Below are 18,050 nucleotides of genomic sequence, written 5' to 3'. Positions count from 1 at the left end.
CCTACTCCAGCATGTCCTCATCTTAACTACTTATCACTAATTATTAATTACATCTGCAATGACCCTATTGGCAAATAAGTTCACGTTCTAAAGTCCTGGGTGTTACAGTTTATACATATATATCGGAGTGGGAGATACACAATTTCAACCTATAAAAAACAACCTGGTTTTTCTGAACTTTATGTCCCCTCATGCCTAGGATATTACAGCAAGTTCCCCAAAGGCTGACCCTGGGGATTTGTAATGACTCCATACCCTAGGAACGAGTTCCTATCCTTAGGTTCTTTTATTAGTTGAACAGTAGAAAATTGCTGATATTTTACTCTCTGGGGCCTATAAAAATGGTCATCTCATATGGTTCAATCCATGATTTTTTTTTTTTTTTTATTATACTTTAAGTTCTAGGGTACATGTGCATAACGTGCAGGTTTGTTACATATGTATACCTGTGCAATGTTGGTGTGCTGCACCCATCAATTCGTCAGCACCCATCAATTCATCATTTATATCAGGTATAACTCCCCAATGCAATCCCTCCCCCCACCCCCCTCCCCATGATAAGCCCAGTGTGTGATGTTCCCCTTCCCGAGTCCAAGTGATCTCATTGTTCAGTTCCCACCTATGAGTGAGAACATGCGGTGCTTGGTTTTCTCTTCTTGTGATAGTTTGCTAAGAATGATGGTTTCCAGCTGCATCCATGTCCCTACAAAGGACGCAAACTCATCCTTTTTTATGGCTGCATAGTATTCCATGGTGTATATGTGCCACATTTTCTTAATCCAGTCTGTCACAGATGGACATTTGGGTTGATTCCAAGTCTTTGCTATTGTGAATAGTGCCGCAATAAACATACGTGTGCATGTGTCTTTGTAGTAGAATAATTTATAATCCTTTGGGTATATACCCAGTAGTGGGATGGCTGGGTCATATGGAACATCTAGTTCTAGATCCTTGAGGAATCGCCATACTGTTTTCCATAATGGTTGAACTAGTTTACAATCCCACCAACAGTGTAAAAGTGTTCCTGTTTCTCCACATCCTCTCCAACACTTGTTGTTTCCTGATTTTTTAATGATGGCCATTCTAACTGGTGTGAGATGGTATCTCATTGTGGTTTTGATTTGCATTTCTCTGATGGCGAGTGATGATGAGCATTTTTTCATGTGTCTGTTGGCTGTATGAATGTCTTCTTTTGAGAAATGTCTGTTCATATCCTTTGCCCACTTTTTGATGGGGTTGTTTGTTTTTTTCTTGTATATTTGTTTGAGTTCTTTGTAGATTCTGGATATTAGCCCTTTGTCAGACGAGTAGATTGCAAAAATGTTCTCCCATTCTGTAGGTTGCCTGTTCACTCTGATGGTAGTTTCTTTTGCTGTGCAGAAGCTCTTTAGTTTAATGAGATCCCATTTGTCAATTTTGGCTTTTGCTGCCGTTGCTTTTGGTGTTTTAGACATGAAGTCCTTGCCCATGCCTATGTCCTGAATGGTACTACCTAGATTTTCTTCTAGGGTTTTTATGGTATTAGGTCTAACATTTAAGTCTCTAATCCATCTTGAATTAATCTTCGTATAAGGAGTAAGGAAAGGATCCAGTTTCAGCTTTCTACTTATGGCTAGCCAATTTTCCCAGCACCATTTATTAAATAGGGAATCCTTTCCCCATTTCTTGTTTCTCTCAGGTTTATCAAAGAGGAATCAAATAGATGCAATAAAAAATGATAAAGGGGATATCACCACCGACCCCACAGAAATACAAACTACCATCAGAGAATACTATAAACACCTTTACGCAAATCAACTAGAAAATTTAGAAGAAATGGATAATTTCCTGGACACTTACACTCTCCCAAGACTAAACCAGGAAGAAGTTGAATCCCTGAATAGACCAATAGCAGGCTCTGAAATTGAGGCAACAATTAATAGCCTGCCCACCAAAAAAAGTCCAGGACCAGACGGATTTACAGCTGAATTCTACCAGAGGTACAAGGAGGAGCTGGTACCATTCCTTCTGAAACTATTCCAATCAATAGAAAAAGAGGGAATCCTCCCTAACTCATTTTATGAGGCCAACATCATCCTGATACCAAAGCCTGGCAGAGACACAACAAAAAAAGAGAATTTTAGACCAATCCATGATATATCCAGGTACATTCTCTTCTTTCCAGAGAAAATCCTCTTTAAGACTTTGAGTAGCTTGAGTGTTTTCACTTGCCTAACCATACGTTCCAAAGTTCCATTCACCATTCCCACACAGACCCAAGAACAAGTGCTGACATCCCAGAATTCTTGAGATGGGCATGCAGATTAGCATCCTCATGCCACAACCCTCACCATATCACCACAAGAATTTTTAAATAAACACATTCAAAACTGTGTTTGGAAGGCTTACAAGAACCCTTAACATGTCACCAAGACACAAAATAACGTAATAAAATTAGCATAGCATTGGAGGCAGAACCGCAGTTCCAGAAACACAAAGACTATACCTCTTATTATTTTCACTAAGCCAGGCAATTGTCTGGTGCAGCTAGCTTAGAGATAGTAGGGAGAAGCAGCTCACATGTTAATGAATAAATGCTACTGAAGCTCGAGTTTGAATCTGCCTTGAGTATTATTAACCCAAGAGTGGAGAACAGCACGAAAGGCCACCAAGAGTCCTTGATTAGATGGATTTCCTGGTCTTGCTGTTGAGTGAGGCAAACATGGTGCTCTGATCAGCAATAAATGGCCCTGTTGTTTTTCTGGGTGTGAAAGCCATCAGAAAATCAAGACTTTAGAACAATAAAGCCTATTGATGGGACACTAGGAATTGTTGCTGCAGAGGCATTCCTTCACCCCAGCCACAGCATCTCTGATGCCCTGTAGGTTACTGGGGGTGAGGTGGGCTACATTAGAACATGCTCTCCCCAGAGGCCGTTTAGGTGCTTTCCTGCTCTGCAATCAAAGAGCATGAGGCCTTCCAAGCCAAAGACCATCTCCAGGCAAATCATATCTCAGATGAAGGCATGTTCCAGTTTCCCAAAAAGGATCCTATCATAAGCATAGCCAGGGGGAGATGCTGATGTTTTGTGCTGACACCATGCCCAAATGACTAGTGTTTTTGAGACATCTCTAAGATTTATGTTTCTGTGCAGGTTGCATCCAAGCAACTTGCCATTTTGTAACTGCTGGTTCTTTATAAACGTGTGTATATACCTTAGTGTTTCCATACTTTATTTTCAAATGCTGTTGGTTGTAATAATTTAGAACAAAATTTTGAGATTACAATTTTTATTTTCAATTTAGATATCACAGACCAAAGTTGACAGAAGAAAATGAGAGAATATCCATTACAAGACCAATAATAATATCAGTTATAAACTACTGATTTTTTATTGGAGCAGCAAAATAACATGGAAGGAATATTTAAAATATCAAACTATAGCAATAGTGATCTGAATGGGTACCTCTGTATATTTTTGTTGTCTAAATATTTCTGTACCTTTTAGGTTTTCTATCAGCACATGTATTTTTAATCAGAAAAATAACTTTAATGGAAAAATCACATGATTAGAATTACTGGCTCATTTGCCCAACAGATATTTATTGAATGCCAGGGGAGGCTTTCATGAATGGCATTTCATAATAGTTGAGACCTGATTAATGAGTAGTTTCTGGCCAGATAGAAAGGTGAGGACACAGAGTGGTGATCTGGAGGCTGAGATGGGAATGACCTTGGTCAGTTTAGGGAGCTGAAAGAAGACCATGACAGCTGAAGCTTCTGAGGAAGAAGAGTGGCCAACATGATGCTGGAGAGGGAAATGAGTTTAGGCTATGCAGAGATTTGCTAGTGATGTTAAAGTTTTGAGAAATGGATGTCAGAATGTCTTTTGAAGGTATTTCTCTGATCTTATGTAGAGAACATGCATGTCAGGAAAGCAAGAGTGGATTGTAAAAGGCCAGTTAGAAACTCACTGCAATAATCCTGGCAAGACATGATGGTGGGCTGCCTGGGTGTAGGCAGGTTGACTCTTTCTCTTAAAAGAAGAGAAGACATTTGGGGAGACAGAGTCAACCAAACTGGATGACTGATCATATTCGAGGAATAAGGATGAGGGTGATCATATTAGTCCGTTTTCATGCTGCTGATAAAGACATACCCTAGACTGGGCAATTTACAAAAGAAAAAGGTTTCATGGACTCATAGTTCCATGTGGCTGGGGAGGCCTCATAATCATGGCGGAAGGTGAAAGGCACATCTAACATGGTGGCAGACATCAGAAGAGAGAGTTTGTGCAGGGAAACTCCCCTTTATAAAACCATCAGATCTCATGAGACTTATTCACTATCATGAGAATAGCACAGGAAAGACCCTCCCCCATGATTCAATTACCTCCCACTGGGTCCTTCCCACAACACATGGGAATTGTGGGAGCTACAATTCTAGATGAGATTTGGGTGGGGACACAGCCAAACCAAGTGGTATTGAGAATGACATTCGGACAGAGAGGAAGAATTCAGGTTTTCTTTCTTTCCATAATTGTTTTCAATTGTAAAATGGAATTCCTGCTCAATTTAACAAGAGCAACTGCAGAGACACATTAGAAAAAACTGATTCTTCTTCTCCCACTTCTGTACCAAACAATGTTACCAGTGTGATGTAACTCTATTTTTTTCTCTCATATATATGTGTATTTGTTGCATTTTTTGTTTCAGTTTTAAACTTGTTAAATGTGAATTGCTTCTAGAATTTACAAGTACATACATCAAGTAGAAAATTAGATATATGAGTCTAAAATTCACAAGGGAAGTATATGCAGGGTGTATAAATTAGATATATGGGTCTAAAACTCAGAAGGGAAGTATATACTGGGTTTATAAATTTGGCTGTGTAAATATTACCTAAGCCATGAAGATAAATAAGAGTGCTGGGGAGAAAGTGTTGAGTCACAAAGAAGAAAGTCCTAAGGAAATCCAACCTTTAACAGATGAGGGAAGAAGAAGTCACAGAGATAGGAAGAAACCAGGAGAGTAAGCTATCATACAAGCCAAGAGAGTGACAAGTGTAGCAAGGTCAATTAAAGAAGAGTCCATTAGAGTAAGCAGCAAAGATATTATTAATAACATTAGAGGGCCACATCAGTGGACTGATTGGGGCCAGTGTCAAATACGTATGTGTTTAGGAGTAAACAGGAGATGAATAAGTGGTGTCACATAAAAAATTGCACCTGACAAAGTTAAACAGGCAAGGAAGACGTTATTCAAGGCTACTGCAATAGGAGAGAGAGGGCAGACTTAGTCTGAGCTCAATTCCATTGAAACAAAGTTCAGGAGAGTTTTTAAGTATTGATGTAAGAGAGAGAACACACTTCCTTGTGTTTGCTAATTGGCTCTACCCAAAGGAAGGGTAAACTTTCTCATATCTTTGTGACAGGAAGAAGGTTTACAACTTGGCACAAGGCTGAAGTTAGGCTCCTACCCTCTCACAGAGCCTGGAAGATAGTGGCACTATCTTCTCCATGATTACATTTTAAAGGAATGGCTCCCAGGCCCTTGAGAAAGAGGTTCCCAGATTGTAAAACTAATAGGAGGCTTTTAGAAAGATTAGCATCTCAAAGGGATAGTGAAAGAACTTACAAATACAGATTTCTAAGGCAAGGTCTAGAAAAAGAGAGGTCGGGGTCTGGAATTAGGAACAAGCCTGTCCAAAGTTGATTCCCGCTGAGGGAAACATTAAAGGCTGTCTTGGTCAGTGGACGCAGAAAACACTAACTACCCTTTTGAGAAAATTATCCAGAAATCGGAGGAAAGAGAGTAACTTAAGGGAAATGTGTGCTGGGGAACTGTATGCTTTTTGTGTGTTAAGTTTAAAGAAGGTAGAATAGGTAGGTAGTCAGAGAGAGAAAGAGAAGTGTTAAAGAAATTGGCCAATTTTAGCTACACTTTATTTAACTTTATTACCAAATTGGCCAATTTCACCTGATAGCAATAGGTAACATCAATAAGGAAAATCTCCTAAGAAGGCAGAGGGCATGGGAATCAGAGAATTTATAGAGGAAACAGCCACTGATAAGAGATGAGACAGCTCATTAACTACACCCGGGTGTGCATGCACATGGGTTGGTACATTCATTGACAGGAATTAGAAGTGGTATCTGAGGCCTGGCACAGTAGCTCATGCCTGCAATCCCAACTCTTAGGGAGGCAGAGGCAGGAGGATAGCTTGAGCCCAGGAGTTCAAGACCTACCTGGGCAATATAGCGAGACACCATTCTCCACAAAAAGGGAAAAAAAAAAAAGTGATGTCTGAGAACTTGTATTTTTTTCAGTGTAGTCACAGGCAAGTCACCTGCCCGGGACTGTAGAGTCTAATGTAGTGGTCTGAGAACAATAAAGCATACTTGAGAGTAGGGAGAGCAGATCAGAGATGCTCAGATACATGGAGAGGCCAGTTGAAGTGGCCAGATGTGGTTTTGGAGTAGTGAGTATTTATCCCCAGAGGTGTGATGTTTCTCCGGAAGCAATCTCCTTAAGAAGTCACAAAGAAGATGCATGGGGTTTCCAAAGCTGGAATTATTTAGAAGAATATTTAACAGGAATATTTAACAACAGGTGAGAGAGACAAAGCTGTTTGCACAAATGACCTAGTATCCATAAAAAGCTGTTACAGTACTGTTATCTGACTACTTACACTGTTACCCATTGAATGTGTTAAAAATTAGTGGATTTTTCTTTGAATTTTAAATTGTTTTTACCCCCCTAGGGAAATGATGAACATGAAGCTGGAGGCCTGAAAGGAGACAAGGTAATCAGATTTCTTTTTTTTTTTTTTTAGATGGAGTCTTGCTCTGTTGCCAAGGCTGGAGTGCAGTGGCGCAATCTCGGCTCACTATAACCTCCACCTCCCAGGTTCAAGTGATTCTCCTGCCTCAGCCTCCCAAGTAGCTGGCATTACAGGCATGTGCCACCACTCCCGGCTAATTTTTGTATTTTTAGTAGAGACAGAGTTTCACCATGTTGGCCAGGCTGGTCTTGAACTCCTGACCTCAGGTGATCCACCCGCCTCAGCCTCCCAAAGTTATGGGATTACAGGCTTGAGCCACTGCACCCGGCGGTAATCAGATTTTCAAAGTGAATAGAAGGGTCCAGTATTTTCTACAGATTTACACATTCCCGTGTAGTGGCAGCCCCCTAGCAGCAGTTGGGTTGCATCTCTGGGAGGGTGTCCAGCCTGCAGTGGGCAGGGGCCTCTGCCTGCCTCCTGACCAGGCAGTAGGATTGGAATCTGCTTCAGGGTCCAGCAAGGACTGCTGAGTAGCAGTTGGCTGCAAGAAAGAGAACATATCAAGGGGAAATTACTGTAATAAGATAAATGAAATCAGGACACAAGACTTGTTTTGTAATTAAATGTGAACCCGTGTAGGTGGCAAAAACAATCTGAAGACCCCTTTGGCAAAATGCCTCATGCCCAGGCTCACTATTTTGTGTCTTCCTAAGTACCAAAACGTAAGCTGCCCTGGCAGCCATTTTTGGTGGGGTTTTATACTGTCCAGTAGTGGTTTAGCCAAGTAATTATTTCAAAATAGTTTTAAAATTAAGACACTGATAAATTTCCATTGCATTCTCCTTGTCCTTCGCAGGTTTCATTATCTTAACTGTAAAGATGACAGATTCACTTCCCCATTCAATAAGATGTTTCACTCCTGTTTGATTCTGAAATTGTAATGACCTTGGATTCCATGCAAATGTACCATTGTCAGAAAAAAAATGCACATTAAATCTACAGGCAGAGATGAGTAGGTTTGAAAATACTCTGAGGGAATGTGACCTGTGAGTGCTAGCTATCTTCATTCATTCTCCTGTAAAAATTCTCTAGATTGAGGGCAGGGGATTTTGACATGAATCCGAGAAAATATGACTTCTGTGTCTTATAAATCAGTGCAACCAATCCATTCAAAAAGTCGTACACTCATCATCAGAAGTTACTACTAAAAGACAGTCTCACCAGAAACTAGGAGCTTCTTGCAGATTGATGATTGAAAATGAAATTTTCTGCTAAATAAATAAATAATAAATAAAACCTTGACATTCTGAAAAAAGACATCCAAAAATTGATTACACAGCAATGATAAGTCACTTGTGTGAGTTAGATTTTATTGCTAGTACATTAGCATTATTTCCTGTAACCTAATAGCTAACAGAAACCATACGCCACCATAACAAACGCATTACATTTTAGGCAATGACTTCTGGACATATGCAGGCTAAGGGGAAAAAAAAAAGGAAAAGAAAGCCACAAAGCTTGTCACATAGGACAGCTGAGCAAAGAAGAGAGTTGTGACTTTTAAAGTATTTAAATGATGATTCATTTCTTGAAACAAAACAGCTGGCTTCTGTTTTGCTGTGTTCATTAGGAAACATATGTTACTTAGACATTCTTAAGACCTCACTGATGAGAAATTTGATTCTGTAAAACAGGTGTATTTCAAACTCTAAGGACCTTTTCTGTTGCTCAAAATCTTTTCTAATTGCTTCAGAATCCTAAGTAGAATTAGGAAAAGCCAGTGGCATAACTGTTCCCTCCTCTCACTCAAATAAATAACATAGAAGAGTCCACAGGGAACTTGATGCCATACATGATATAAAGAGACACACAAAAAAAAACTTTTAAAAAGCGTGATTAACAGGAAATTGCCAATAAATAATGCATAAAATAAACAAAAATTACAGGCGGTAGCTCGCATCTGTAATCCCAGCACTTTGGGAGGCCAAGGCAGGAAGAACGTTTGAGCCCAGAATTTAGACAGCCTGGGCAATATAGTGATACCCCATCCCTACAAAAATTAAAAATATTAGCTGGGCATGCTGGTAAATACCTGTGGTCCCAGCTTCCCAGGGAGGCTGAGGCAAGAGGATCACTTGGAGCCAGGAGATAGAGGCTGCAGTGAGCCATATCACACCACTGCACTCCAGCCTGAGCAACAGAGCAAGACCTTGTCTCAAAACAACCAACCAAACACAAACATAAGCACAGCAGTTGCTAGAAGGGTGAAATCAACTCTACCTATGCAAGTCTACTTACTATCTCTTCTGAATCAATACATTAGTTTTAAAAAATTATAATGTAATTTAATGTGATGTAAGTCACCACAGTGATAATTTAGAGCTCCATCAAGCTGTTCTCACAGATCTCTGCTTGCACCTGTGGTGAACCCCAGTGCTTCTGAATCCTGGCTGCACATTGGAATCACATGGAAAGCTTTGACAAAATACCCACACTCGGGCTCATCCACAGAGACTCCGATTTGGAGTAGGGGTTGTAGCGCTATTTAAAAGTGTTTCAGATGACTCTAATATACAACCAGGGCTAAGAACCACTGAGTAATAGGAAGAGCATGAGCTTTGAGACAAAAAGTTGATTGTGGCATTAACAGCTGGGTCACCTTGGGAAGGTCACTTCATTTCTCTAAGTATCCATTTCCTCATTCACACCATGGGCATAACTGTATCTACACAAAGATTTGATAGAAGTTTAATTTAATTAAAATTAAATAATAGGAAGTTACTCAAAAGCACAATAACTAAAACATATATAAAGCCCTCACTAAAGATTTGTTCTTTTCTATTCACCACCTCAATCTTTCCTTCCTCTCATGAGGTCTCATTTAGCACTTTTGAGGATTAATTGTTATTCTCATTCTTAGCACCTGGTCTTGCTCATCTTTGTATCTCCACCATAATTTTCACAAAGAAGGGACTCAATTTGTGCTGTAGAATAAAATATTTAACCAGTAGAATAATTAAACACATAAGTGATTCATCATTCCTTTATAATATGCTACTTCTCAATGCACTGACCAGCAAAATAGAATTACTAAAAGAGTCAACCCTTTGGAACCCGATGCTACAATGAGCACCAGAACAAGCACAAACAGCACTGGAATATACACACCAATCACCCCTGGTTTAGCAGCCACAACCTGTATCAAGAACACTACGATACAGGGAGAACCACGACTTGCAGTAAATGGCCATGGAGACTGTCCATATGACCAGTCTACCAGTGTGGAAATGATGGATGATCCCTGCTCTGTGGCTTGACTGGGACTGACAGGATATGGAGAAGAGATAATGTATTTGCAAGTTACTTGAGGAGAACTACTGCTTTATAGAGACAGTAGAACAAAATATCAGGATATCTAAGCATTCCTGAGAAAATAGCAGGTGTCTTGTCGGGGAAGACTGTCGGGGAAAAGGTGGAGTCGCTACAGCACCAAGCTTTTCAAATAGCATCAAAAGTGTCAAACTGAATGAGAGTCTTTCCTGATGCAAAGTAAATTCATCACTTATGTTTCAACTCATCTCTACAGTGATAAATCATTGAATGTTCAATTTAAATAAAAAAATACAAACCCATATGTGTCTAAGGTTCAGGTGGAAAATGCTTTTTTTGCAGAATTTTATGAGGAAAGAGGTCTCTAAGATTTCCTTCCAGCCCAACGTCATCCAATGACTATGTGGAAAGACAAGCCACAACCCCTTTTTTGTCCTTCCTCTGTATTTCCCAGGAGACCTATGTACAATGGTTCACCTGTATAGCAGCTATGAATATAATTACTCTTATTTCACCATGTACATTCTCCTCCCCTTCCCTTTTGATATTGGCGGATTTGATTTTTACAAGCAATTTCTAGACCCCTTCTCAGCTTTCTACTTCTATTTTATTAGGCAAGTGTAACTAGTAGGCATATTTTTCCTTCACACCTATGCAATGGAGATTGTAGCACCTACCAGATCGCTAAAATGAGCTTCACTCTGTACACCCTAATGCCTATACAAGGCTAATTGTTTATTTTCTCTATAAAACCAACAACAATTGGTCCCTAAATGTATCCACCAACTTCTCCCTCTCCTTATCTTGAATATGATTTACTATGTCCAAGAAAAAAAATGGCTTATCTTATAATGTGGTAAGAATAAGACTGATGATACACAGGATGTTTAGATACTATCATAGAAAAAAACAATACTTATGTAGCTTCCTCTGAATTAGGAAAAAGCCTGTATCCAGCACACTAAACTTTAAATTTTATGGATACTGCTTCAAAAGGCTTATTGAATATTTAAATTAAGAATGTGAGTGAATTTAGAGAACAAAATAAGTTATGTATATATAGGTGGTATGTGGACATAGCGAATATTATGCAGTTGGGATGTGGATGACTGAACTTTGGGAAACACTGCTCTAGAATATTTGTACTGACAGGTCTGCAAATTGGCTTCTTATCCATTTGGTTCCTTGGCTCTCCAACAGGGCCTTACTATTACTAACTGAAAGCTTAATGGTATAAAAAATTAGTACTGAGGTGAGTCATAAAAACAAACACTTCTTTCCTAGTATCAACTCTCACAGCACCAAATACCTCTATGACCAAATATGTGAATGTTTCACACACAGCAAGCAAGCAATCAGTTCTGCAATAGACACCAGCTGGTTGTCTTCTAATTCCATTCAATTCTAATGCGATTTACCTGGTGGTAGCAACAGATCCCACAGATTGAGGGCTCAATCCCACAAGACTGCCTTCTACTTCATATGCCAACCGAAAGTCCCATGTTGTTTTTTCTGTGCTTTTGACCAAATGGCTATAAATCGGGGTCCTCATGACCCCATCCTTGGCTTTGACTGATCTGCTGGAATGGCTCACAGAACTCAGGGAGATATTTACTTATGCTTACCAGTTTATTATAAAGGATGTTACGAAGGTTACAGATAAAGGACTGCATAAGGCAAGGTATGTGGGAAGGGGTGCCAAGCTTCCATGCCCTCCCTAGTCATGCCACCCTCTGGGAACCTCTACAACTTCAGCTCTACAGAAGCTCTCCAAACCCAGTCCTTGTGGTTTTTATGGAAGCTTCATTATGTAGGTGTGATTGATTAAATCATTTGTCATTGGTGACCAAGTTAACCTTCAGTCTCTTGCCCCTCCTCAGAGGCTGGAGGTGAGGCTGAAAAGACTCTAATCAAGCCTTGGTCCTTCTGGTGACCAGCCCAATCCCAAAGGTACCTAGGGGCTGCCAGCTACCAGTCAACTCATTAACGTACGAAAAGACACTTATTGCTTTGGGGATTCCAAGGATTTTATGAGTTGTATGCCAGGAAACTGGGACGAAGACCAAATATGTATTTTACAATATTGTTATCAAGCAGATGGGCTCACTGCCCAGTGTGCACCGAAGTCAATAACTATGGCACCAGCTTTTCAGAAAACAAAGATTTTATTGCAAAACCAGCCACCAAAGAGACAGGAGTCAGGCTCAAAGTTGCCTCCTGGATTTGGGGATTGGGGCAAATTTTAAGGGATCAGAGGGCAAGAGACAGGATCTAGGAATGTTAGTTTGGCAGGGTCTGATTGGACAGCTTCAAATTTGACCATTTGTGGTAAGGTATGTTGAGGCAGATTTTTGCCCTGGATATTCCAGGCCAGTGGACCCCCTTGCTTCTGAAAGAGTTCAGGTTCTGGTCATGTCCCGGTCTTCTTGATTCCACCCAAGGGGAGGAATTGTTGGTCCCAGCTGTTGTTACAAGTCAAAGCTTTTTCTGTTATGCGTGCCTAGGCTGCATGACTTGGAGTTTCGGGCTCTGTTATACCTTAAAGGTACCTTGACATTTTATTATCAGCAGAGTAGGCCCTGTTTGGCTGGTTCCACAGTTACAGTATCGCATGAGGTTTTAAAATTTTAATAAGATTAAGATTAAATTTAACAAAACATATCCCATAAATCTAGAAGACTAATTAATACAAACATGATCTTGTCTATCCCTTACAGAAAATCACAAGATATGGATTAGGATACACATATAAAAATAAGCCAGAGATTTTAGGGCTGTAGTAAATTTGTACTTGAAGCACTTTTGGGTAGACTGAGGCTTCAAAATGAACAGTTAAGCACATCCACACAGGGGTCAGGATTAGAGATGTTCACTGCAGCCTTATTTATAATAGAGACAAGCTGATTACAACTCAAGCACCCATCAGTAGGGCTGAGATAAACCCTGGTTTATTAACATGTTAGAATGCTACTCAGCTGTTACAGTGAATGAATGAGATCATATGTATCAATAGAGATGGATATTAAAAACAATGTTGAGTGGAAAAAACAAGTCGTAGTATGTTCTATATGAGATAAAGCTATTTATGGAATTTGTTTCAAATATCCAAAATAATGTTTATGATTCCACATATGCAGTAAAAGTACAATAATATAAACTGAAAATATAAATACTAAATTCTTGAGAGTGGTTCCCTCTGGGTGGAAATAGGAAATATAGGAGATTTCTTCTTTGTAAATTTTTTAATTTCTTTCATTTCGGGTACCTGGTACATGAAGGCTTAGTGTATTCTACTTTATGCTTTCTGTATTTATTCTTTTTTTTTTTTTTGAGACGGAGTCTCGCTCTGTGGCCCAGGCTGGAGTGCAGTGGCCGGATCTCAGCTCACTGCAAGCTCCGCCTCCCGGGTTTACGCCATTCTCCTGCCTCAGCCTCCCGAGTAGCTGGGACTACAGGTGCCCGCCACCTTGCCCGGCTAGTTTTTTTGTATTTTTTTTAGTAGAAACGGGGTTTCACTGGGTTAGCCAGGATGGTCTCGGTCTGCTGACCTCGTGATCCGCCCATCTTGGCCTCCCAAAGTGCTGGGATTACAGGCTTGAGCCACCGCACCCGGCCTTTATTCTTTTGAAGTAAAAAAATAGGCCAGGTAGGCAAAAACGGTACATGCTCAGAAATGTAATGGTGAACATTATTTTGCAAAAATGCTCTTGAGGTTGGGGGAAAAAAAAGTAGCCTTACAGATCTTCTAGGGACTATGTTTAATTTAAAAACTGTGTAGGTATTCAGAGATCTTGGTAAACACTAAAAGGATGCACAATGCTGGGACTCCTCTGAAGTCTCATCAGTGATATAACTCCTTTCTTTAAGTATTACTTCTCAAATTACATTTTCCAAAAACACTCTGTATATGTCACATACAAACCTCTCTTCAAGGTTTTTGACCAGAACCTCCTAGACATTTCTAAGCTACTGCCATCACCACATCTACAAGAATGCCTTATTTGCCCACAGCCAATCATCTAAGCAGCATTATAAACCCTGGAAACAGCTGAGAGACTCATTTTGCTTCATATGACTACCGACTCTGCTCACCTCAACAAAAAAGTGCCTGAAATAAAATGAGTCTAGATTATTGTGCCAGTTAAACAGTCTGATGTCTTTGAGATCACACACAAAAAAATTGGTTTTGGCACACCAGAACAAAATTATAATTATTCTCCTCTAGATATTCTTTCCTGGAAAAATAATTAACTTTGTTTCAAATTACATTTAAGTATCATAATGAAATGTATGGATTTCTAAAAGACATAAAGCCATTGTGAAGTACTGACAAACACATTATCATAAAAATAGTCTAACGAGATTCAGAACTTTGCATTGTCTGTTGGATGCTATATAGTTAGGAGAGCAAGCAATCATTCTGTTCTGAGTCACAATAGTGCTTCTCTAACCATCTGCAAAATCTCTCTTCTGCTTTGTCTTGAAAGGGTGAAACTGGACTACCAGGATTTCCAGGGTCTGTTGGGCCTAAAGGACAAAAAGGAGAACCTGTAAGTATTTTAGCTTTGAGAACAGAGGAAGAATATCTAAAAAATTGGATTAAAAATATTTTTCCAAATCAGCCCCAATTCCACGTACCTTGGTTGATCCTGTCATGGGAAGCAACCGATCAGATTTTCAAGCGGGTATTAGCTATGCTATGCACTAAGTCTTTCACGTGTATTTACTCACTTAATCCACAAGAAGATTCCGTAAGGTCGTCTATTATCACCTGCATACTTCAAATGATAAAAGTAAGGCATAAAGAGGTTAAGTAACTTTGCCCAGAGTCACACAGTACTAAGCATTGGAGCTGTGAATCACACCTAGGTGAGCTGATTCTGGAACCTAAAGTTTAAAATCACAATGCTCATCTGGTATAACTAAACACTGCATCTAAAATAATAAAATCAATGTATCAAAAGACTAGTACAAATTGATCCGAAAGAAATTGGAAACACATCTTTCTGCTCAAACAACTGTTCTCAGTGTACCTTCTGAAGTTATTTTTCTTTCTTGATTTTTGTAAGATCAAAGTGGCTTCCCAACCACTTTTCAGTATTATTGTGGCCAATTTCTTTCAAAATGTAGTTCTTTTTGTGGGGAAAAAGAGAAAAACCCTACAGTATCATTTATATTCAAATAGGACCACCTAAAGTGATAAGAGAAATCGTAGGTACAAAAAATGACTTGTTTTAATGCTCCTTTTAAAAAAGCAGTTTTCAAGAATCAGTGAGAATCAGGCTTATCAAATGTTTCATCTTTGTTTAAAAAAAAGTAATACATCTTATTAAACCACTCTATCCCTTTCTTTATGAGAGTGAATAAAGGATATTGGTTTATCAGGGGATAAAACATGAAGAGGTCACTAAATTGCCTGCATGACAAACAGGAACATTATTTAAAGCATTCAGTGTTACAAAGTCAAATTTTCCCTGTGCTTCAACTTTAAAAAATTAACAATGACAGTAATTTTTGTAGCTTTAGAATCAGTCTGTGGCCTTGTAGCAGGACAAGCAGCAGACAAAACTCCTCAGACACTTAGTTAAAGAAGGAAGGGGTTTATTCGGCCAGGGGCATCGGCAAGACTTCTGTCTCAAGAGCCGAGCTCCCCGAGTAAGTAATTCCTGTCCCTTTTAAGGGCTCACAACTCTAAGGGGGTGCATGTGAGAGGGTCGTGATTGATTGAGCAAGCAGGGGGTACGTGACTGGGGGCTGCATGCACCGGTAATTAGATTGGAGCAAAACAGGATAGGGATTTTCACAGTGCATTCCTATACAATGTCTGCAATCTATAGATAACATAACCGATTAGGTCAGGGGTCAATCTTTAACTACCAGGCCCAGGGTGTGGCGCTGGGCTGTCTGACTGTGGATTTCATTTCTGCCTTTTAGTTTTTACTTCTTCTTTCTTTGGAGGCAGAAATTGGGCATAAGACAATATGAGGGGTGGTCTCCTCCCTTAGCCTATGTACCCCAGTTCTTCTACTTTCAGGAGTCATACTTGCCCTTAGTATTCAGTTCAAGCTTTCTTACACAACTACAGGATTTGGCAGTCTTTAATGGGTTTCTCCAACTGAGTATTTCCAATAGTGTCTGGAAAATCTCATGTCTCAGAAATCCAGGCTGGTGCATGCCCCTGGTACCTGCCAACTCTCTAGGTGCTCCACGCTTGGAAGTTCCTCTTACCATCTCTTAACTGCTTCTCTAGGTCTCCACTATCTTCCCTCCAAAACTGAACATTGACACCCACCTTCTCTTAATTTCCACATGACACATGGAGGACCTTGCTGTAAGATTTACAAAAATTTTACTGGAAAATTAAGGATTTTTAGAGCAGAAAGGAGAAACTTTCAGTGAGTTAGAACACTGCTTCTCAAACGTGAACGTAAACTTGAATACCACCGATTCTAGGTCAGTAGGTTTGGAGCAGGATCAGAGTTTGTGTTTCTCATAAGCTCTCAGTAATGCTGGTGCTATTGTTCCATGGACCACACTTTAAGCAGCGAGAGTTGGAGGAGTTCATAGTTCCTAGGAGTGATAGGCCTTTTCCTCCTGCAGAGATTTCCTCTGGCTTTCTCTCCTACCACTAATGTTCAAGGGCAGTCCATGTACCTCATGGGGACTGCCTTTAGCCCTGTTTTCCTTAACTAGAGCTTCTTTTCCTCCTAACTCTTCTCCATACCAGGTCCCTATTCATCCCCTAATTATCCCACCACCCCATACATCTTTGCCGCCTTCCCCTACCCCTACATTAAAACAACACAAATTTTACATTATTATGGAGAGCAGTTTAGCTCTTTATGGTCTCAACCTTTCTATTCCAGAACAGGATATAGACTTTACTTTGCATAGTAATCAGAAGGCCCAAACAGAAGAGTAGTATTCATTCAAAGGTAAATTCTGAACCACTGATCCCAAATGGTAACTAAAATGGCAAATTTTCCCCCACCATAGGACATTCAGAATATGGTTTGATGTGTAACACATCAGAGCTAAAATATAGTTGAGATCACCTAGTTGAACCCCATGATTTTATAGATAAGGAAAGGGGGCCTCTAAAAGAGTAAGTGACTTGCCTCAAATAGTAGCCATTGGATCTAGGACTAAATATCAAGTATCTAGACAACGAGGCTCCCTGGTTTTTCTTTTTTCTTTTTATTTTATAACCAGTTACTTTAGTCAATGTGGCCACTAAACTTGACAGTGGCTGTAAATAAGCAATGACATGAGCAGTGTCATGTAAGCAAAAACAAGCAGGGAAATAAAAATATAAATAAGGCCTTGATCTAATACATAGAAATTAACCACTATTAAGATATTTCATCACGTTGGGTAGATATGGATATATAGTTGTTCCTTGGTATCTGTGGGAGATTGGTTCCAGGGCTCTGAGGATACCAACATCTGAGGATGCTCAAGTCCCTAATATAAAATGGCCTATTATTTGCATATCACCTATGTATTCTCCTGTATACTTCAAATCATGTCCAGATTACTTGTAATACATAATATAATGTAAGTGCTATGTAAATAGTTGTTATACTATATTATTTTTAAAATTTGTATAATTTTTATTGCTGTTTTACTTTTTATTGTTTTTCTTTTTCAAATTTTTTTTATCCACAATTGCTTGAATCCATGGACACAGAACTTACAGATATGGTTAACCTCTTCAAGTCATTTTCATTAAAGTAAAAATGAAAACTAGAAAACTATTTTTTAAATAATGATTTTATGTATTTAAGCACACAATTAACCAAATGGAAGAATTCAAATGAATGTCTTTCCATACAACATTTTTATCAATTTCTTGCTGTCACTCCCATTTCACATCCAATTGGATGTGTGCGTGTGATTGTTTTCTATGTGAACTAGGCAGTAGGAAGCTTTGGCCTTGGGCAGCATTCCGATTTGCC

The 18,050-nt window shown here is 39.4% G+C and overlaps 1 protein-coding gene across 1 annotated transcript in view; it reads left to right on the top strand.

Annotated features, from left to right (window-relative positions):
- Positions 1–18,050, top strand: part of COL19A1 (collagen, type XIX, alpha 1) — a 339,364-nt gene that overhangs the window by 248,636 nt on the left and 72,678 nt on the right. Inside the window, exons 18-19 of the mRNA XM_011957047.1 lie at positions 6,742–6,783; positions 14,580–14,642. Of these exons, the coding sequence (XP_011812437.1) occupies positions 6,742–6,783; positions 14,580–14,642 (105 nt within the window). The remainder of the gene's footprint in view (positions 1–6,741; positions 6,784–14,579; positions 14,643–18,050) is intronic.

This window comes from Colobus angolensis, unplaced genomic scaffold, assembly GCF_000951035.1.
Source record: "Colobus angolensis palliatus isolate OR3802 unplaced genomic scaffold, Cang.pa_1.0 Scaffold431, whole genome shotgun sequence".
In the NCBI taxonomy this organism is placed as follows: domain Eukaryota; kingdom Metazoa; phylum Chordata; class Mammalia; order Primates; family Cercopithecidae; genus Colobus; species Colobus angolensis.
Note: the sequence above shows the minus strand (reverse complement) of the source record. Positions and strands in the feature narration are given on the sequence as shown.